At 43.1% G+C, this 21189-nt stretch overlaps 1 protein-coding gene across 1 annotated transcript in view; it reads left to right on the top strand.

Moving 5' to 3' along the window:
- FLT1 (fms related receptor tyrosine kinase 1) overlaps window positions 1–21189 on the top strand; it is a 187773-nt gene that overhangs the window by 159035 nt on the left and 7549 nt on the right. Inside the window, exons 22-29 of the mRNA XM_054577121.1 lie at window positions 267–423; window positions 843–940; window positions 1603–1725; window positions 3299–3410; window positions 5009–5108; window positions 12342–12447; window positions 12718–12860; window positions 20192–20276. Of these exons, the coding sequence (XP_054433096.1) occupies window positions 267–423; window positions 843–940; window positions 1603–1725; window positions 3299–3410; window positions 5009–5108; window positions 12342–12447; window positions 12718–12860; window positions 20192–20276 (924 nt within the window). The remainder of the gene's footprint in view (window positions 1–266; window positions 424–842; window positions 941–1602; window positions 1726–3298; window positions 3411–5008; window positions 5109–12341; window positions 12448–12717; window positions 12861–20191; window positions 20277–21189) is intronic.

Genomic DNA, 21189 nt, shown 5'->3' on the forward strand with positions numbered 1-21189 from the left:
GGCTCACGCAGCATAAGCTCTCAGTGAGTTCCAGCTGAGATTAATCCTCCCTTATCCTACCTAAGTTGCTGTCTAGAAGCCCTGTCAAGAGCAGCATAGACTCCACAACCCCAGGAGTAGACAGGCGCCTGGTCACCACGGGGCCCTTGCTGCTCACTTGCTCTCCATTGTGTGGCATGACATTCTCTCAACTCGGGCAGTAGCCAACTTGAGAGATTTCAGTCTGGGGCTTCCTTTCACCTGTGTCCTTCTTGTTCTGTGCAAAGGATGCAGCATTACACGTGGAACCTAAAAAAGAAAAAATGGAGCCAGACTTGGAGCAAGGCAAGAAACAACGACTAGATAGTGTCACCAGCAGCGAGAGCTTCGCAAGCTCCGGGTTTCAGGAAGATAAAAGTCTAAGCGATGTTGAGGAAGAGGAGGGTAGGTATTAATTCCTTCCTGTCCTACAGTCTGAGATATTTTTACAACCTACTGTGCATCTCTGAAATTTTTTTCTTATTTATCACCCTAATAAACATCCATGGGAGACTTGAAGGTTAATGTCCTGAGGAGATAAGATTTGAATTAGGATTATTTACAGAGTTACTAATTTTGACAAGGAACTCTGTACAATTGTCTCCCCTCAAGCCTTTCTGTCTTAACACACCCCTATGCTTGGGTAAAATGGGCCAGAGGCCTGGAAAAATCTCTGATATTTGTACTGAAACTCAAATGCTCTTGAAAATGAACTCTGATCCACTTGTTGGTTTGTTCTGTTTTATTAACATTGTTCCCATAAGCTGGGATTTGGCGGAATAGCAAGTGCCATTACAGACTGCTTTGGTTTTAATGCTTTCCAGATTCCGATGATTTCTACAAGCAGCCCATAACCATGGAAGACCTGATTTCTTACAGTTTTCAAGTGGCCAGAGGCATGGAGTTTTTGTCTTCAAGAAAGGTCAGCCTTGCTCTTCACGGTTATTCTTTGCCAAGCCTGGACATGTGGACACTAACATGGACAAACACACGTTTGCTCTAAATCCACTTTTCTTAGTATTTGCTTATGCTTATGTCCTTAAATGCAAAGTAAGCATCATGACAAATGCCTGAGTTTGTCCTGATAGGAGTGAGGAATTTTGATAACACGAGTCTTAGATACCAGGGGGTAGTACTTAACTCTAGGGAAAAATCTCAGCAGACAAACTTAGCCCCTATTTCCCACTTTGCCCTGCAGTGTATTTGCAACACTGGCCAGAGTTTCAGCATACACCACTTCCCAGCAGGGCTCTGTGAGCGCTGTGTAGTTTCCACAGCTCAGGATCAAAGGTTGGGGGAAACTTTGGCTCACTAGAAGAATTCGGTTGCAACTTCATTGACCAGGTTGCTGTGCTGTGAAACAGTAGCAAAGTAGATTCAGGCCTTGCCTTGACTGTGGGGCCTCCAGGGGCCTCTGTTTGCAAAGAGGCCCTCCACGTTTATGGCGACTCCGTGTGCACTGGGGGTTGCTTCCGTCATGTAACAGATCCTCGAAATAAGAAGAATAATGACACTGAGAAGCCGCAGGAAATTAGTCAGTTAGATTGAGGAAATGCATTGATTATGCAACTGTTTTTATTATAGTGCATTCATCGGGACCTGGCAGCACGAAATATTCTTTTATCTGAGAACAACGTGGTGAAGATTTGCGATTTTGGCCTTGCCCGGGATATTTATAAGAACCCCGATTATGTGAGAAAAGGAGATGTAAGTCAGTTTGATGTTTATTTGGCTCCTTTATACCCTATCACTTTTAAACCACAGACCAAAACCCTTGGTAAATATTTGCACTTCCTTGACAGTGGTCCCTCAAAACCATCGTGAGCTTTCTGGGGAGAAGCAGTTCAGATGGGCTGTGTCCCAGGGAGACCAACGTCTCCGGTTCTGTTCTCCCTCATTCCTGGCTTGGTCCCTGTCCTCTGGGCAGCGCTGCCTGAGCTTGCTAACCTGAGAAGTGTTTAGCAGGGCCCCGGGTGCCTCCCTTTGACTCCTGTGGGAGTTTTCAGCACCACTGGAAAGAACAGCCTGGACTCTTTCCCCAAATAAACCCGGGTGATTGATTCAGCAGGTGTATACATCTCAGGAAAGGGTGGGGGAAGGTACTGGTATTATCTTGCTGTTGAGGAAGCTGTGTCCCCACCCCCCTCTTCCCACCTTCCATGCCTCGTGTCCCCCCTGCTGGCTCACACTGGCTTCTCTTCCCTGCTTGTTTGTGGACATAGTGTTATGTTTCACTTTTGTAAGTGACCTCCTGTGTCCTCTCTCCTCCTGACTATACCCTGAGAGCTTAAGCCTGTGTGTGGGTTCTGCTGGTTACTCTACAGGAGTGGTTCTCAGACTTTAGTGAGCATACAAATCACCGAAGGGGCCTATCAAACTACAGATTGCTGGGCCCCACCCCCAGAACTTCTAATTTAGTAAGTCTTGGGTGAGGCCGGAGAATTTGCCTTTCTAAAAATGCCTAGATGCTGCTGACACAGCTGGGCCCAGGACTCTACTTTGAGAGCCACTGCTCCTCAGTTTCTTTTTATAAAAGAAAAAAAACAATCAACATACTTTCCTGGGGAGCCCTGGTTAGCAGAGATGGCATCTACCTATGGTGTCTGTCTGTCCCCTTCTGTTCATCTATGTCTCTTTCAGCCTCTCCCTGACCGTCCCCTTGCATTTTTCTCCGTCCCTCCACTGTCCCATACTTCTGGTCAATTCCCATCCATCTAAAGTGGTAAGGCCTAACTCACTGGGATTTCTGCTACCTAGAAGAGAACAAAAATTTGTCTGCACACCTGAACACCAGCCACATGTTGTCCTAAATACTGTCTCTCACTTTCTTTCTTTCCAATGTCTTTGCCCACTACACCATTCAATGACTTTTAAAATTCTGTATTGCTGCATAAGAATGCCTTTCAAAAATCCTCCTTCCTAAGAAAAAAATGCTGGAATTAATGGATTTCAGGATGCCTTCTAATTCAGAGCACTCTTTACCGGGTTGCTGAGGAGGGCAAATTTTGGGCAGGGAAATGATTTTTACAGAGTCATAGAGTTAAGACATACAGGACACATAGGAGGGGCTCACTAAACATTTATTATCTTCATAGGAATCAGTATAGCTTTTAGAATAACACTGCATGTTATAAGAGTTTACTCTGTGTTAGAAAACCGTAATTGCTCTAGGAAATTATTTCTGGCCAAATGTTATCTGGGAGGTGACCCTACGGGCCCTTGGGTTGAATGTGCTGCATTTGCATGTTCTTCTGCTCAAGGCCTCCTTGCCCTTTTCCAGACTCGACTTCCTCTGAAATGGATGGCTCCTGAATCTATCTTTGACAAAATCTACAGCACCAAGAGCGACGTGTGGTCTTACGGAGTACTGCTGTGGGAAATCTTCTCCTTAGGTAAATTTGGGGGAAGGAAGAGATCAGATAGACCTGAACCAAATGTCTACCAAGTGTACTTTGGATAGATACAACCTTTAGGTCAGCATCTGAAAGAACTGAAATCCCTTAGAGGCATGGCTCCATGTAGAGTCTCCAACGAGGAATGGTGCATGAATATGTACCCTGTATAGTAAAGGTGCTTTATACAAACACCAGAAAAAGTCAGACAGTATAAAATCTGAAGTCAGGTTTACATCCAGCCAATCCGGCTACTCCTTTTCCTGTCCTTTGCCCGCTTCTCCTAATTCCTCAAACACCTGGATTCCTAATGCCCTTCCTTCCTCCCTCTCTGCATCACTCCTCTTCTCAGAATTTTCTAGAAAAGGCCCCAACAGACACAGATCCAACAGTGTTAGGAACAGGAGGCCTTTCTAGCGCCACTAATAGTGACACAGCTGGTCCTGGACCCAGGTTTATGTGGGATGAAAAAAATGGGAACACTGGTTGTATTTATTCTTACAGTAACATCCACTGTGGGTGGCTAGAAACCATGTTCAAGGCCCCTAGCACAGAGATGTGCACAGAGCCCACATCAGCTTGCAGACACACACTGATGCTCTGAGGCCGCCCAAATGTCCCCACATCTAGCCAAGAGTCTTCTGGACTTTGGCAAAAATTTGCCTTTCAGAGCAAATAAAAGTCACCCAGTAACATCCCTGGTTTCCTGTAATGTGTGAAAATCATTCCTCTGCTTTCGATGACAGGCACCTGTTGCTTCCAGTCTTTGAAAGCAGTTTGGCGGCCACAATGGCCCTGACATGACACAGCGCCAGCGCTGCACGCCTCCCAGCTGCTTCCTACCAGCAGTAATCACTAGAAAGTGCAGACAAACAAATGCTGAGATAGACAAGGTTCGAGGTCTGGAACAGAGCAGACTAGAAGACCTGGTTCGTCACTACCTCCAGCCAAGAGTACCCCTGAAAGGAAAGGTTACGTGGGCATCCTGAACAGTAAAACTAGCAAAAGGCAAAGTCTGGACCCCTCTGGGACCCTCTGGTCCACAGACTCCTGTCCACAGGCAACCCCTACACTCAGCCTACTCCTGGAGCCCAAGGCCGCCCTTTTCCTCAGGCCTATCATAGCAACTAGGCTCCCTAGGTCCCAAGTTTACAGGAAAGTAGTGAATTAAAATCATTCTTACTGAGATGTGAATAATCCACAAGAGACCTATTCCAAGTCCCTTGTTCTTTTAAAAAGAAAGTCATTGACCCAGGGAATGAGTCTCTCATAATAGGATTTCTTTAGAGTTCCTTGCAGGGAGAGGGAAGAGACCCTTTAGATGATACCCTCTCTCCTGACCAAACAGACAGGAGTAGCCACAGGAATGACTGGGGGGCATCCAGCACCATGGGACAAACCAAGCACATGTGTGTCACTAGCAAGGATTTGCTGAGCTTCAGTATGGATTGTCCTGTGTGTGGAGATCCATTGCAATCACTGGGAGTTTATTACTAAACTATCACTTTAAAGGGAGGAAACAGGCACTGAATTACCCCTCATGGTCTTTTGTACCCTGAACCCATAATGTGCACTGTGCTTTCCCCATGTCCCGGCAGGTGGGTCTCCATATCCAGGAGTACAAATGGACGAGGACTTCTGCAGTCGCCTGAAGGAGGGCATGAGGATGAGGGCTCCTGAATATGCAACTCCTGAAATGTGAGCCCTTGGGCCCCTCCATTCCCTACCTGACAGCTCTTGTCCCAGCCGGATATCTCAGAAAGGGGATGTTCTGTTGAGTTTTAGCCTCGAGCAGGCCCAGCTGTGCTGGGAGTATTTTCCAGAAGTGAGAGACACATTGTCCTTGCTCCATCCTTACCTGTTTCCTCTCTTGATCACTGGCATGACTTTTTAAGACCTCTGGCTGGTAACTGAAGTCAGAAACTCAATTCTGGTATGAATCTGGGCAAAACCAACAGACAACTCAGGAGCTGAATGTAAGACCTGTCCTCACGCACAAAGTAGAAGCCAGATGCACTAAGCAGCCACAGGGATGAAGGACTAGAAGCCACCAAGGCCAGTCCTCTATCTTCACTAAAGACCAGTTAGGGGATTTGGTTTGGAATGCAGTGGAAGAGGAATAGGAGAGGAACGGGGGCATTTCCTGATGGAATTAGTAATTACATTCCCCAGAGGCTACTTGGGCAGTAAGACTGCTTTAGGCTCAGTTGAGGAATCGGCTGGACAATTGTCTGCAGCTTCTTCTTGAGGTGATTTCCTGTTGTGCAGCCCTGTGACTCCAGGAAGATGCCGGACTCTGTGTGAAGGTTTCTCCATTGTTCAGTGCTTGCTTGCCTCTCTGGGATGCTCATTTTTCCCGAAGCTTTGTGGATGTTTTGCACTTTGAGTCCTGAGCAGGAATGTGATGACACTTGCAATTTTGTTGAGCTGCTGACAAGGACATGGGCCTCCCCAGGGTGGCACCACCTTTCCTGAACTGACAGGCGGCCCTCCACACCCCACCCGCACAATGGGGTCCTGTCCAAAGCCCTGGGATGGCCTTTGAGGAGGAGTCAGAGAGAATGAAGGAAGTGTGGGCTTGGCCAAAGTGCAAGGTCGCGGTCTCTTTCCTTCGCGTCTGGAGACAAGGTTAGGTCAGATGCAGGACGAGGACAGGGGACTCAGGCCTGTGAAGGCAGAGTTAGTGAGCAGCCTTCATGCAGAGAGGAAAGAAGGGGCAGAGGGGACCCGTTCTTGTCAGTCCTACACAATGCTGTCCTCATCAGGAACATGCAGGGAGTTTGAGGCAAGGCCCCTGTCTGAGAGGTGGGGACAGATCCATTAGCCCCTGGGCAGCATTGGGGTTATAATGTTGAAGGCATTGAGAGTTTTTAATTACTTGCTTCCTTTTACTTGGTAGAGAGAGGAAAGCACTGGGAGATCTGGTTTAAAATGAGATTACTTTACATTTTAGGTTTTCTATGTGTTTTCCCCCGTACCATCTCATTTGAAGTTCCCAGCAACCTTGAGGAGCAGGCAGGCAGACGTATAATCTGACTTTGATAAATAATGAAACTAAGCCCCTAACAAGTGAAGTGATTTGCCCACCATCAGCTAAGTAGTAGAGGAGACAAATTTAGAAGGCTGTCCCTGGGGCCGGTCTCCCTAGATCCCAGGAAACTGTTAAATTAGGAACACACCCCACGTGCCTTAGTAGAAATGTTTCTCTAATACGTCGCAGTCATGCTCTGAATTAAATAGTCCTTTCCACTTTTCACATAATGTGGAAATCACAAGAGTGAGTTCTTTATTACTAACAGTGATAGTAATAATTGTAGTCATTATTAAACAATGTTTAATAGTTATTTAGTGCTTATAAAGTTCCAGGCACTGTTTTTAGTACTTTTAATATATATTAATTTTCTTAATGCTCATAACAATTCCATGAAGCAGGTACTATTATTATCTCCATTTTGCAGAAGAGAAAACCAAAGTATAGGGCATCTAAGTGCTTTGCCACATCACTTGTAAGTTAAGCAAAATCAGTCTGAGTCCAGAGTCCACAAAACTATGTTACATACCTGCAGGCTATATTTCCAATTCTTACCCAGCTCCTGGTCCAAAATAACTGTAGGGCTACACAGTCATATCAACTTTGGACTAAAAGCTCCCTTGGACTTTACCAAATCTTCCAGTCTTCACATAAACCTCTCCCAGGTAGCCCTGGTACCCCACGCAGCCCTTAAATAGGATTGTTTCTTAATTCTAGGGGTTTATTTCAGGAATGATAGAAAGAAGCAGCTTTTGAAATGTTGTCAAGCATATGAAAGCTGCTGGGGTGAGGATGAAGTGCAGTTCTCAGAACTGGGATTCTGTGACCTGAACTCGGCCTAAAGTGGCATGCACTTGGGAGCTTGGGGGACAGCTAGGACAGGAAGTTCTTCCCCTAGGCCCCTCACCCCTGGCTTGTTGCGAGGAGGACTGTTGGATTGAGTGCACTGGTGTCCCTTTGCTGTACTAAACCTGTTTACTTAGTGATGTAAAACTGTTTAATGCTCACTTGTTGGTTTTCTGCCCAGAGCCTATTTAATCAGATGTCTTTCAATGTGGAAATAAGCGGTTTATGTTTTTTTCCTCTTCCTTTGGTGTTTGCTGAGATAATTTGCATTGAATTTTAGGCAAGAGAAGTGGAAACTAGAAATCAGAAACCAAGAATCAAAATACAAAACACCAACAAGTTGTAGGTGGTCTGTCTGGCTAGCTTCAGCGCTGAGAACTTGGAAGAGCCCTGCAGGGTGGCATCCCCCTGGGCTCACTCAATGGGAAGTGATGCCGCTGGCTTGAGACAAGTCGGTGCTCTCACTGGTGCTCCTGCCTTGGGGGCTCCTTGTTGTCTTCCCAGCCCAAGCCTTTCCTGCTTTGGCTTCTTTTTATAGCTCATCTGCGCCTGTTTCATGTTCTTCCAATGGCTTCTGCGAATCTGGTTATTGCTAAAGGTACAGGAGCCTTGGACAGTTAGGCTTGAATGCGGTCAGGTGGGAGCCGGCCAGCCTCTGCCGTCACAGCCCATGCACCTTGGGGTGAGGGATCTGACTTTTCTCTAGTGATCAGTGGTATATACATTTTTGCACCTATCTTAGCATTAGTAAAATGGGTAAACTTACCTTAAAATGAGATTCACATAGGATTTTGCAGACTATCTGTGTTATGGTGGTTCAGACCTGGGCCTGAACGAGTGCCTTAAGCCCTCACTCTGAGGCACTGCTGGCCAGGGACAGTTTGAGACCTTGGGCATTGAAGCCCTGGCCTGTGTCTTCCTGAGAACAAGGGCAATGGCCCAGAGTTAGAGTTCCCATCTTCGTTCCCAGTCTCCTCTGTCTGTAATTGAGTCCCAATGCAGTGTTCCACACACACCCTCGAAAGGGCCCTCACAGCTCCCAAACTGGTTGGCCCACTCCATACCCGCTGGGAGTTAGGCAGAACAGGCACAGGGTGAAACATAAGGGTGGGAGGGAACCAGAGTCACCTGAGAAGAATAGGAGAATTTGTGATTCAGACAAGTAATCTTCATGAGCTCCTGTTCCCAGTCAGAGGCCTCAGACATCTGCTTACTGAGTACTTGTCAGAAAACATAACCTCGACACCAAACTGTGAAGAAAGCTTGCATTTAAAGACTGGTACTTGGGACGGTGTCCCAAGACCACTGGTGCACCGCTCCCCTGGGCACCGAGAAGTTTATCCCTGGGTTAATTCAGAACCTTAGGACACATCACCTGGACCGCGCTGTTTTGCCTCTCAGAATTGTTTTTACTGAATGGGATTTTTTCTGTGAAGACTTTGGGCAACATTAAAAGACAATGTACGAGACACTCCCACAAAGTCATTATTACCTAGGTAGCCATGATGTTGAGAGGCATCCAGCGGGGGGCCTCCTTTCACATTTCAGTTCTAGGAACAGCCATGCTTCTTCCAAGTAACGAATTTGTTTTGAACTTCTGACTTATGTGTGTCATGTAACTGATTGTGCTGTATTTTTGCCAGCTGCTTATGAATCATGATATAAACTTTGCATATTAAATTTGCCTGTAGTTCCACTCTTTTAATCTGTTTTACCTTCCTTCTGACACTCTCATTTTCTCTTTTTTATATCTTTCTATACTCTCTCTTTACCAGCTGCTTCATACTCTTTGAAGCCAAGTCGGGCTCTCCTTCGAAGACAGCCTGAAAGTATGAGGCAGGGAAGCAGCAGAGGTCAGAGGGCACTGGGTTCCTTGGGTGCCCTCCCCTCCCCAAGAACAGTTTGACCTCCTTCAGCTTATGTGCCAGGCCCTGAGCTGGGAAAGGAGTGTGGCCATAAGGTCTCTACCCAGTACCAAATTCTGAGCCCATTCAGACTTTTAAAAAATATATTTTATGATTATGCTATTACATTTCACTCAATTTTTCCCACTTTGCCCCCCTCCACCCAGTGCCCCCCATTCCTTCCAGCAATCTCCACACAATTGTTCATATCCATGGATCATACATTTAAGTTCTTTGGCTTCTCTGTTTCCTATATTGTTCTCAACACCCCCTGCCTATTCTGTAACTACCAATTTGTACTTCTTAATCCCTGCACCTTTTCCCCCATTCTCCTCCTCCCCCCTCCCAGCTGATAACCCTCCATGTGATCTCTATTTCTGTGATTCTGTTCATGTTCTCCTTGTTTGCTTAGTTTCCTTTTTAGACTCAGTTGTTGATAGTTGTGAATCTATTGCCATTTTAATGTTCATCACTTCGATCTCCGTTTTCCTAAATAAGTCCTTTTAACATTTCATACAATAATGGCTTGGTGATGGTGAACTCCTTTAGCTTCTCCTTGTCTGGGAAGCACTTTATCTGCCTTTCAATTCTAAATGATACTTTGCTGGATAGACTAGTCTTGGTTGTAGGTCCTTGCTCTTCATCACTTTGAATACTTCTTGCCAGTCCCTTCTAGTCTGCAAAGTTTCTCTTGAGAAATCAGCCGACAGTCTTATGGAAACTCCTTTGTAGGTAACTATCTGCTTTTTTCTTGCTGCTTTTAAGATTCCCTCTTTATCTTTAACCTTTGACATTTTAATTATGATGTGTCTTGGTGTGATCCTCTTTGGGTCCATCTTGTTTGGGATTCCCTGCGCCTTGTGGAGTTGCATGTCTATTTCCTTCACAAAATTAGGGAAGTTTTCTTTCATTATTTTTTCAAATATGTTTTCAATTTCTTGTTCTTTCTCTTCTCCTTCCAGCACCCCTATGATTCAAATGTTGGTACGTTTGAAGTTGACCCAGAGGTTTCTTAATCTACCCTTGTTTTTTTGGATTTTTTTTTTCTTCTCGCTGTTGTGATTGAATGTGTTTTTTTTTCCCCTTATGTTCCAAATCATTGATTTGATCCTCAGCTTCATCCATTCCTCTGCTGGTCCCCTGTAAGTTTTTCTTTATTTCACTTAGTGTAAGCTTCATTTCTGCCTGGGTCTTTTTTATGTTGTTGAAGCACCCAATGAGTTCCTTGAACATCCTAATAACCAGTGTTCTGAACTCTGTATTGGATAGATTGCTTATCTCCATTTTGTTTAGTTCTCTTTCTGGAGTTTTGTTCTGTTCTTTCATTTGGGCCATGTATCTTTGTCTGCTCATTTTGGCAGCCTCTCTGTGTTTGTTTCCATATGTTAGGTAGAGCTGCTTTATTTCCCTGACTTAGCCGCATGGCCCATTGTAGAAAAGTGCGCCAGTAAATTGGATGGGGCAGTGCCTTAGGTAATTGCCTGGGTGGGACAACCTATATGATAAGATTGATGGAGCCTCCGACATGATGTTGCTGTTCTGTGGCTCTGTGTTGGTGAAGGCTCAGAAAAGGGACAGTGCCACTGCCTGATCTCTGTAGTTTTGTCGGGGAGGAAGCTGTCCCCCAGCACTCACCCTGATGTCAGGCACTTCCAGTTTCTCCCTGTATGCCACTGGTGCCCTTCCAGCTGCTGCCCCAGTGCTGAAGCCCAGAGGGAGTGAGTCTGCTTGAGTCCTGAATCTGTTGCAGGCCATTTAACAGGAGACATCTGAGAATTCTGCAGTTTCTTCTATTACCCCAACCCCCACTGTTTTTCACAACCAGAAGTTATGGGGACTTATCTTCCTGGCACTGGAACCCTGGTCTGGGTGATCTGGTGTTGTGCTGGGATCCCTTGCTCCTGACGTATCCTGCCTGATTTTTATCCACCATGGGGTTGTGGGATCACCCATTCTGCGTCTTCCCATCTCCATGCTTCTCCATGTGTCTCCACATCCCTGCCCCTCTGATCCATCTGGATGAATGTGACTTTTTTAATTCCTTGATTGTCAGACTTCCACACAGCTTGGTTTTCTGACTATTCCAGGTGATCTTTGTTTTGAGTCCAGTTGTAATTTTTGTGTGGGAGGTGAGTCATGTTTCCCTATGCCTCCATCTTGACCAGAAGTCTCTGCATTCATATTTAGATCTTATTCAGTCAGACTCCTCTCTCATCCAGATGATCTTCTGAGAGAAGAGATTACTTACCATAAACATCGCTTGAGCAGAGCAAAGAGCCAAAAAAATAAATCCTCAGGCCAGTATGTGTGCAGACAGCTTGGGTGTGTTTTGCTAAGAGGGGCAGGTAGAGATCTATACTCCCTGCAGACACAAGCAAGAGAAGGGCCCAATACCTTCACTTCTTAAATGTCAGAGAAGAATCACAGAGCAACATGCTGACATTGAAATCCCAGGACAAGTTTCAGCTTCTGTAATATTAAGACAAACATTTTCATGTCCAGAAGCCCAGCCTGTATTTTTTGCCTTAAGTGGTAGGAAGCTAGTTTGTAATGGCGGCTTTGAAATGCTAGAGGAAAATCAGCCACACACAAGGACCTTGCACACAGCCCAGGGAAATGCTCACACTAAAGGTGATGTGAGTCCTGTACACAGGGCCTTCGCCATCAGTCTCCACAGCTGAGCTCAATAGCGTAACTGTGAGGAGTTGGAAATGCCACATGCCGACCTCTGTTACAGCCCGAGAATGTACTAAGTGCTGCAAACTATGCATCCACTAATATTTGTGTCTATGTTAACTTTTGCCTTTAAGGACATTGTCTTTTGGCAGTGAGGAGAGAAGTACTACACTTCAGATCTAACTACAAGTGAACAATGTTTTTTCCTTTCCAAATAACTCTGGGTCAGGGATGGACCCTGGAGAGTAGTTCATTAGTCTGCCCTTGTAGACATATTTTCCACTACTGGCAGGACCAGACCCCAACCACCACTTACATGTTGCTGCTGCATATGCCAATCTACAAATGCAGGCAGATATCATACAAAAAGCATACTCTTTATATGCATGACAACACTCATCACTTTGCTGTCATGCCATTGATCTTTGTAATTACCCTGCTCTCCAGCCATTTCTGTTGTGCTCCCACCGACAGCTACCAGATCATGCTGGACTGCTGGCACAGAAACCCCAGAGAAAGGCCAAGGTTTGCAGAACTTGTGGAAAAACTTGGCGATCTGCTTCAAGCAAATGTACAGCAGGTAAAGCTAAATTTGTCTAGCATATGAGAACCCAGGTGCCTTTGAGTGTTAGTCAAAGGGACAAAGGGATGTTTTAATAGGTGAGATCAGCAGTTAAAAAAGTGGTGTGTTTGCATGCATACATGTGCACACAGTTGTCTTTCACAGAATGATCTTTCCAAAGCAAAACTAAGATTGTGTAAATGACATAGTTGAAGCTGACACAATGTTCCACAGAAATAGGTTGAAGTAGAAATTTCTGCACTTAGAACTTGATCTTTGGTATTTTAGGATGGTAAAGACTATATCCCACTAAATGCCATACTGACAGGAAATAGTGGGTTCACATACACAACTCCAGCCTTCCCAGAGGACTTCTTCAAGGAAGATAGTTCAGCTCAAAGGTTTAATTCAGGAAGTTCTGGTAATGTCAGGTAAGATTTCTTTTTTCCCCTCAACTTTATACTATTTTTAAACATACAAAAAATTGCACCTCCTAAATTTAATGGTAGTTAACAGCCCTATTTTGTCTATATCTATATTGATATATCTATACATAGTTTCTCTGTATTTTTCTTTTTGCTGAAGTGTTTGAAAGAAGGCTTAAGTCATTGTGACACTTGATGCCTAAATACCTTGGTATATATCTTGTAAGAAGGACATTCTCCTGTGTAACCACACAAAATTATCACACCAAAGAAATTAATACTTTAATATTGTTAAATATTCATATTTCCCCAAATGTATTTTACACATTCTTTTCTTCAGTTCCTTTTATCTCTTATTCTAGAATAATTCCTCTTTCTTTAATGACATCGACTTTTTTTCATGTGTATCACACACGTTCAGTACTAACAGTTACACATATGACATGTTACTAATTGTTATCACATGTTATCACACATTAGTACTACTGATTACACATGTATGGCACCTCCATACTAATGGTTATACATGTATCATGCACATTCAGTACTAATGGTCACACAGATGCATGCTGTGTGTGGATTGGCACTGGGCTAGGCTTTTTGCATATATCAACTCCTTTAATGCTCAGAATAATCCTATGAAGAAAATACTCTTATTCATGTTATACAGTTAGGGACATTAAGGCTCAATGGAGAATAACTTGCCAAAACTGTGTGCCTAGAAAGGGCCAGAAGAGCATTTGTAACCCAGGTGTTCTGACACTCTTTTCTGGTTCCCATGCAACTAGAACTCTTTTTAGGACTAAAGATCCTGTAGGCCTCTTAGCATCTTTATCTGCAATACCAAAACCCTTGGACTCTGCCCTCACTTCAGCCAAACTTGGCAGAGGACCACGGAAGGCACTGGGAAATGCTGCACAGTCCGAAGAGACTGACAGCCTAGAAGCCCAGAGGCCAGCCCAGGTTTGTCATAATGGGTAATAGGTCAGTGGCACCGCTTACACTTCACAACCAGCCCAAGAAGCTGAGACAGATGAGTCATCTGTTTTTTAAAGGTGAGAAAACTAGCTTGGGTTAAATAAATTGGCAGGGTCTAGTTAACTCAGAGATTGGGGGAGAGGAGTGTCAAAGTTATTTGGGCCCTTCCAGTATTGCTTTGCCTTAGACCCAATAGAGAGCTTGTCTAAGAAAATGGGCCTTGCATGACTGCTGAGTCCAGAGCGGCAGTCACAGATCGTAGATCCCTGGCTACAGGGGGTGCAGAGTAGTCTAGAGATGCTTGAGGAGAGACTAGAGACAGAAGCTTTGGAGTGAGAACTGAGGGACTAGCTGGCAAGAACGTGGTGCTGACTGTTCCACCATATGGCAGCAGCCATCTTGCTCAGGCAGACCACTCCCCTGAGTGGTAGCAGCATGAGATGACACAATAACCCTGCCCACAGGAGGACTCTAACCCATCCTATGATGCCTAAGTCTGACTGCTAAGTGCATAGTGACTAGATTAACAATGGGAGGAGACAGCCACAGGCAGTAGATTCCTGGAAGTGTCAAACTGACTGCCTAAGGTCAGACGGGAACAACACCTGACATCATTAGAGGCAGATCCAGAAAGAAAAAAAGAGAAGAGCAGATTCCTACCGTAGAAGTTCACACCACAAAGTCCGCAATCAAGACAGATCAATTTAAGAAGCAGAAGCAAAAAAGAACAGTCTCACAAATAATGGGAAGACAAAGAAACACCCCCAACTCGGAGACAAAGGAGGAATTCCCAGAAAGAGAACTAAATGAAATAGAGGCAAGTAAACTATCAGATATTGAGTTCAAAACAACGGTTCTAAGGAAGATCAGTGAGCTCAGTGAGCTCAAAGAGAATTACCAAAAACTACAGTGAAACTATAAGGAACTTACTGGAAACTATATCAGCATGAAAAAGGACATATAAATTATCAAGAGACAAGAGGACATGAAGAATACGATATCTGAACTGAAGGACAGAGTAGAAGAAATCAAAAGCAGGTTAGATGAAGCAAAGGAACAAATCAGTGACCTGGAGGACAAGGTAGAAAGAAACTCCCGGAAAGAGCAAGAAAATGAAAAAAGACTCAAAAAGAATGAAGAGGTATTTAGGGAAATGCAGGAAAACCTGAAACATAATAATTTCTGTATAATAGGGATACCATAAGGAGAAGGGGATGCGGAAGGGATAGAGAACCTGTTTGAAAAAATAATGATGGAAAAATTCCCTAATTTTAGGAGAGAAAAAGTCACACAAGTCCAGGGATCACAGAGGGTTACATTCAGAGGAACCCAATGAGGCCCACTCCAAGACACATTTTAATAAAAATGGCAAATATCAAAGACAAAGAGAGAATCCTAAAGGCAGCGAGGGAGAAACAGGTAGTAACATACAAGGGAGCCCTGATATGGCTAGCAGCTGACTTCTAGCAGAAACACTACAAGCCAGAAGGGAATGGCAAGAAATATTCCAAGGAATGAAAAACAACGCCCTGCAACCAAGACTGCTCTACCCAGCAAGACTCTCAATTAAAATGGAAGGCAAAATAAGGAGTTTCCCAGACAAAAGGAGGCTAAAAGAATACACCTGTACAAAACCAGCAGTACCAAATATGCTAAAGGGATTATTTTAAAAGATGAAGAAAAAGAGTGAGAAAGAGAGGAACACAGGTACAAAGAGAAAAAATAATTAAGTACCTATCAATAATAACTTTAAATGTAAATGGATTAAATACCCCAATCAAAAGACATAGTATAACTGAATGGATACAAAAACATGACCCACACATATGCTGCTTACAAGAGACCTACCTCAGAACAAAGGACCTACAGAGACTGAAAGTAAAGGGATGGAAAAAAATATTACAAGGAAATGGATAGGAAAAGAAAGCCTGGGTAGCAATACATATATCAGACAAAATAGATTTCAAAACAAAGGCCATAAAAATACACCAAGAAGGACACTTCATAATACTCAAAGGAAGAATCCATCAAGAAGACATCAACATTGTAAACCTATATGCTCCCAACATAGGAGTACCCAAATATATAAGGAAATCTTGGAGGACTTCAAGAAAGATATGGACAGCAACACACTGATAGTAGGGGATTTTAACACCCCACTATCAACAATGGATAGATCTTCCAAACACAACATCAACAAGGATATTGGGGAGCTGAACAATGCATTAAATCAAATGGACTTAACTGATACATATAGAACCTTTCATCCCAAAGAGGCAAAATACACACTTTTCAAATGCACACGGAACATTTTCAAAGATAGAGCACATGATAGGACACAAAACAAGCCTCAACAAATTCAGGAAAATTTAAATCATAACAATATTTTCTTGGACCCCAAGGGCTTGAAACTAGAAAACAACCTCAAGGAAAAAACTCAAAAACATTCAAACTCATGGAGACTGAATAGCACGCTATTAAACAATGAATGGGTCAATAATGAGATCAAAAAAGAAATCAGAAAGTTTCTGGAAACAAATGAAAATGAACACATAACAGTCCAAAATCTATGGGACACAGCAAAGGCAGTCCTGAGAGGGAAGTTCATAGCAATACAGGCCTACATAAAAAAGATAGAAACATTTAAAATAAATGACCTAACCCTACAGCTTCAAGAACTGGAGAAACAACAACAAACATAGCCCAGAGTGAGTAGAAAGAAGGAAATAATCAAGATCAGAGCAGAACAGAATAACATAGAGAATAAAAGCACAATTCAAATGAACAACCAATCCAGGAGCTGGTTCTTTGAAAAGATAAACAAAATTGACAAGCCTTTAAGCAGACTCATCAAGAAAAAAAGAGAGAGGACCTAAATAAATAATATCACAAATGAAAGAGGAGAAATTACAACTGATACTACAGAAATACAAAGAATTATAAGAAATTACTATGAACAATTATATGCCAAGAAATTTGAAAACCTGGGGGAAATGGACAAATTTCTAGAGATATACAGCCTTCCAACACTGAATGAAGAAGTAGAAAGGCCGAACAGACCAGTAACAGCTGGGGAAAATGAAGTAGTAATCAAAAAACTCCCAACACACAAAAGCCCTGGAACAGATGGTTTCCAGGAGAACTTTAAAAAACATTTAAGGAAGAACTAACCCTTGTCCTTCTCAGACTATTCCAAAAATTCCGAGAAGAGGGAAGACTCCCAAACTCTTTTTATGAGGCCATCATAATTCCAACACCAGATACAGACACAACAAAGAAAGGAAACTACAGGCCAATATCACTGATGAACATAGATGCTAAAATCCTCAACAAAGTATTGGCAAACCACATCCAGCAATACATTAAAAAGATCATCCATCATGATCAAGTGGGATGCATCCCAGGGATGCAATGGTGGTTCAATATTCACAAATCAATAAATGTAATACATCACATAAACAAAAGGAAAGACGAAAACCACATGATCATATCGATAGATGCAGAGAAAGCATTTGATAAAGTACAGCACCCATTTATGATAAAAATACTCAGCAAAGTGGGAATAAAGGGGCCATACTTCAACATAATAAAGGCCATCCATGAAAAACCTACAGCCAACATCATATTCAATGGGCAAAAGCTAAAAGCTTTCCCACTAAGATCAGGAACAAGACAAGGATGTCCACTTTCACCACTTCAATTCAACATAGTATTGGAAGTCTTAGCCACAGTGATCAGACAAGAATAAGAAAAAAAATGCATCCTAATTGAAAATGAGAAAGTAAAACTATCATTGTTTGCAGATGACATGATAGTGTACATAGAAAACTCCTTAGACTCCACCAAAAAACTACTCGACCTAATAAGTGAATTTGGCAAAACAGCGGGATACAAAGTCAACATTCAGAAATTGAAGGCATTTTCATACAACAACAATGAAATATCAGAATCAGAAATCAGGAAAAAGAATCCCACTTGCTAGAGCAAAAAGAAAAATAAAGTACCTAAGAATAAATTTTACCAAGGAGGTAAAAGACCTGTACGCAGAAAACTATACAACACTGAAGAAAGAAATTAAGGAAGACACAAATAAATGGAAGCATATACTGTGTAATTAACATCATCAAAATGTCCATACTACTCAAAGCAATGTATAGATTCAAAACAATCCCTATTAAAATACCAATGACATATTTCACAGACATAGAACAAACATTTAAAAAATTTATATGGAACCACAAATGACCCCGAATAGCTGCAGCAATTTTGAGAAAGAATAACAAAGTAGGCGGGATCACAGTATCTGACACCAAACCATATTACAAGGCCACTGTAATCAAAACAGTCTGGTATTAGCATAAGAACAGACACATAGATCAATGGAACAGAATAGAGAACCCAGAAATAAACCCATGTCTCTATGGTCAATTAATACTCAACAAATGGGGCAGATGCATAAAAATAGCCTCTTCAACAAATGGTGTTGGGAGAGTTTGACAGCTACATGCAAAATATTGAAATTTGACCACCAACTTACACCATACACAAAAATAAACTAAAGATGGATAAAAGACTTGAATATAAGTTACAACACCATAAAAGTCCTAGAGGAGAACATAGGCAGGAAACTCTCTGATATCCCACACAGTAATATTTTCACCGATATGTCCCCTAGAGCAAGGGACATAAAGGAAAGAATAAACAAATGGGACTTCATCAAAATAAGAAGCTCCTGCACAGCTAAAGAAAACATCAGCAAAATGAAAAGGGAACCAACTGTATGGGAAAATATATTTCCCAATAATACCTTGGACAGGGGTTTGATCTCCAAAATATATAAAGAACTCACACGACTCCACTCCAGGAAGACAAAAAATCCAATTAAGAAATGGGCGAAGGACCTGAACAGATACTTCTCCAACGAGGACATAAACAGGGCCCAGAGACGTATGAAAGGATGCTCATCATCACTAGCCATCAGAGAAATGTAAATTAAAACCACAATGAGATACCACTTCCCACCCATCAGAATGGCCATCATAAATAGATCAACAAACAACAGGTGCTGGCGAGGCAGTGGAGAAAAGGGAACCCTAGTACACTGTTGGTGGGAATGCAGACTGGTGCAGCCACTGTGGAAAACAGTTCAGAATTTCCGTAAAAAGCTAAAAATGGAACTGCCTTTTGACCCAGTGATTCCACTGCTGGGATTATACCCTAAGAATCCCAAAACACCAATTCAAAAGGACCTATGCACCCCAATGTTCATAGCAGCACAATTTACAGTACCTAAGTGCTGAAAGCAACCTAAATGCCCATCAGTAAATGAATGAATCAAAAAACTATGGTACATTCACACAATGGAATACTATGCAGCAGAAAGAAAGAACTACTATCCTTTGTAACAGCATGGGTGGAATTGGAGAACATTATGCTAAGTGAAATAAGACAGGGGTGAAAGACAAATACCATATGATCTCACCTATAAGTGGAACCTAATCAACAAAACAAACAAGCAAGGAAAATGTAACCAGCAACATTGAACGAAAAAAGAAACTGACAATAATGAGAGGGAAGGAGGGAGGGGAGCAATGGGAAAGGGAAGGGGAAGGGTCAAGTCAAGGAACATGTATAAAGGACCCATGGGCAAAGCCAAAGTGGGGAAGGATTGAGGGAGGGAGGTAGAAGTGGGTGGGGCAGGGGAAAGTGGTGGTATGAAAATGGAGATAAATGTATTTGAACAATAAAAAAAATTAAAAATAAAAAAAGAAACTGGGCCTTGCAGATGGTGACAGGGTATGAGGCTGAAAACTTGTCTTATGAGTAGTCATATGGTAGAAAGCTGACAGTCCTTCCTAACAGGTCACCAACAAAAGGCCAGGAGATAGTTATGGGCAATCACACAAATATTACCCATTTTTGCCAATCTGTAACACAGAATTTAATATACAAGACTAGCTTTAGTACTCAATTGTACCATTAAATCAGCTGTTTGACTGTCACAGGTCATTTCATTTATTCCATCACATTCTTTTAGAAGTAGGCAGCTACATGATAAAGTCAAGTCACTTCTCTGGGCATTATATCCTCTCCTTTGTAATGTGGGTGTTTAGACTGGATGACTCAGGTCTCTTCTAGACCTCCCATTTTCTGATTCCACAAGGGGCCAGAGGCCTACCCACTACTGGGGGAAGGGGCGTCACTGTCAGGACTCCTAGGGGAACTTCAGTCTCAGGAGTAAGGTGATTCCTTATGGTATTTTGGTTCATCTTTGCTGGGATGTGGTGTCCATGGTCTCCTGACTAATCAAAGCTGGATGTATTTTCTTGTCTTGATTGTTCTTTCTGCTTCTTCATTAGATATGTAAATGCTTTCAATTTCATAAGCCTGGAAAGAATAAAAACATTTGACGAACTTTCACCAAAAGTCATCTCCATGCTTGATGTAAGTAGAGGGATTAGCTTACTCAGTGCACCCTGGCAAGGCCTTTTGCCAGACTTCACCCAAACACAAACTCTAGTAGTCTGGTGGCTCTCAGTCAATGCATACCAGTAATGAGTGGTGGCTGAAATGGCAGTTTCGGGGGGATTGAAACAACACAGTTATACAGAGCTCATTTGAAAGCAGGTAATTCCATAGTTTGATGACCCAGAATTCACTCCAGGATCCAAGTCTTTGCCTGGTCATAATTTAGTCCCTTAGGAAACTTCATTGTGTGTTTGTATGCTTCTTGGCTACCAGCAATGAAACCCTGCTTTCAGAGGAATAGAGACACTCAAAATGATGAGTGGCTGGGCCTTTGTGATGTGACACAGAACTCTCTCAAGAATAGCCTGAGACCCCAGAAGAAGTCTGTCTGGGCGCATGCTCCCTCCCACTGAGGTTCCAGAGACTGAACAGCCACGTTCCTACCCAGACACACTGGGAGGAGCAATCCATGTTGCCTGGCACACAGGAGGGCTCAACCAGCTTTGTCTCTTTAAAGCTCTGAGGTCTGGGGTTGAGGAAGTAGGGGAGGAGAGGGAGTGCTGCGCAAGTGTACCCCTGTGGCATCACAGACCCCTACACTCACAGTGTGATCCCCAGGAACATGCTGCTGCCACTAAGTGGGCTACAAAAGTTGGCTCTCAGGACCAGCCACACTCTCTGAGTCAGCCTCTGCACTGTCACAAGATCCCCAAGGGACTCACATGCACATTAAAGTTTGAGAAGTGCTGGTGATGACCATGTCCCACAGAGGGCCTAGAAAACCAGCTATAGTGGGCAGGAAATGACCACAGCGTGGCCTTCAGAGACAGCACAGTTACCATAAAAAATAAAAACAGCAAAACCTCTTCAAACACACCAAGTAAAGAGG

The sequence above is a fragment of the Pteronotus mesoamericanus genome, unplaced genomic scaffold, assembly GCF_021234165.1.
Source record: "Pteronotus mesoamericanus isolate MK-2021 breed Mesoamerican mustached bat unplaced genomic scaffold, CSHL_Meso_final contig_41, whole genome shotgun sequence".
Lineage (NCBI taxonomy): Eukaryota > Metazoa > Chordata > Mammalia > Chiroptera > Mormoopidae > Pteronotus > Pteronotus mesoamericanus.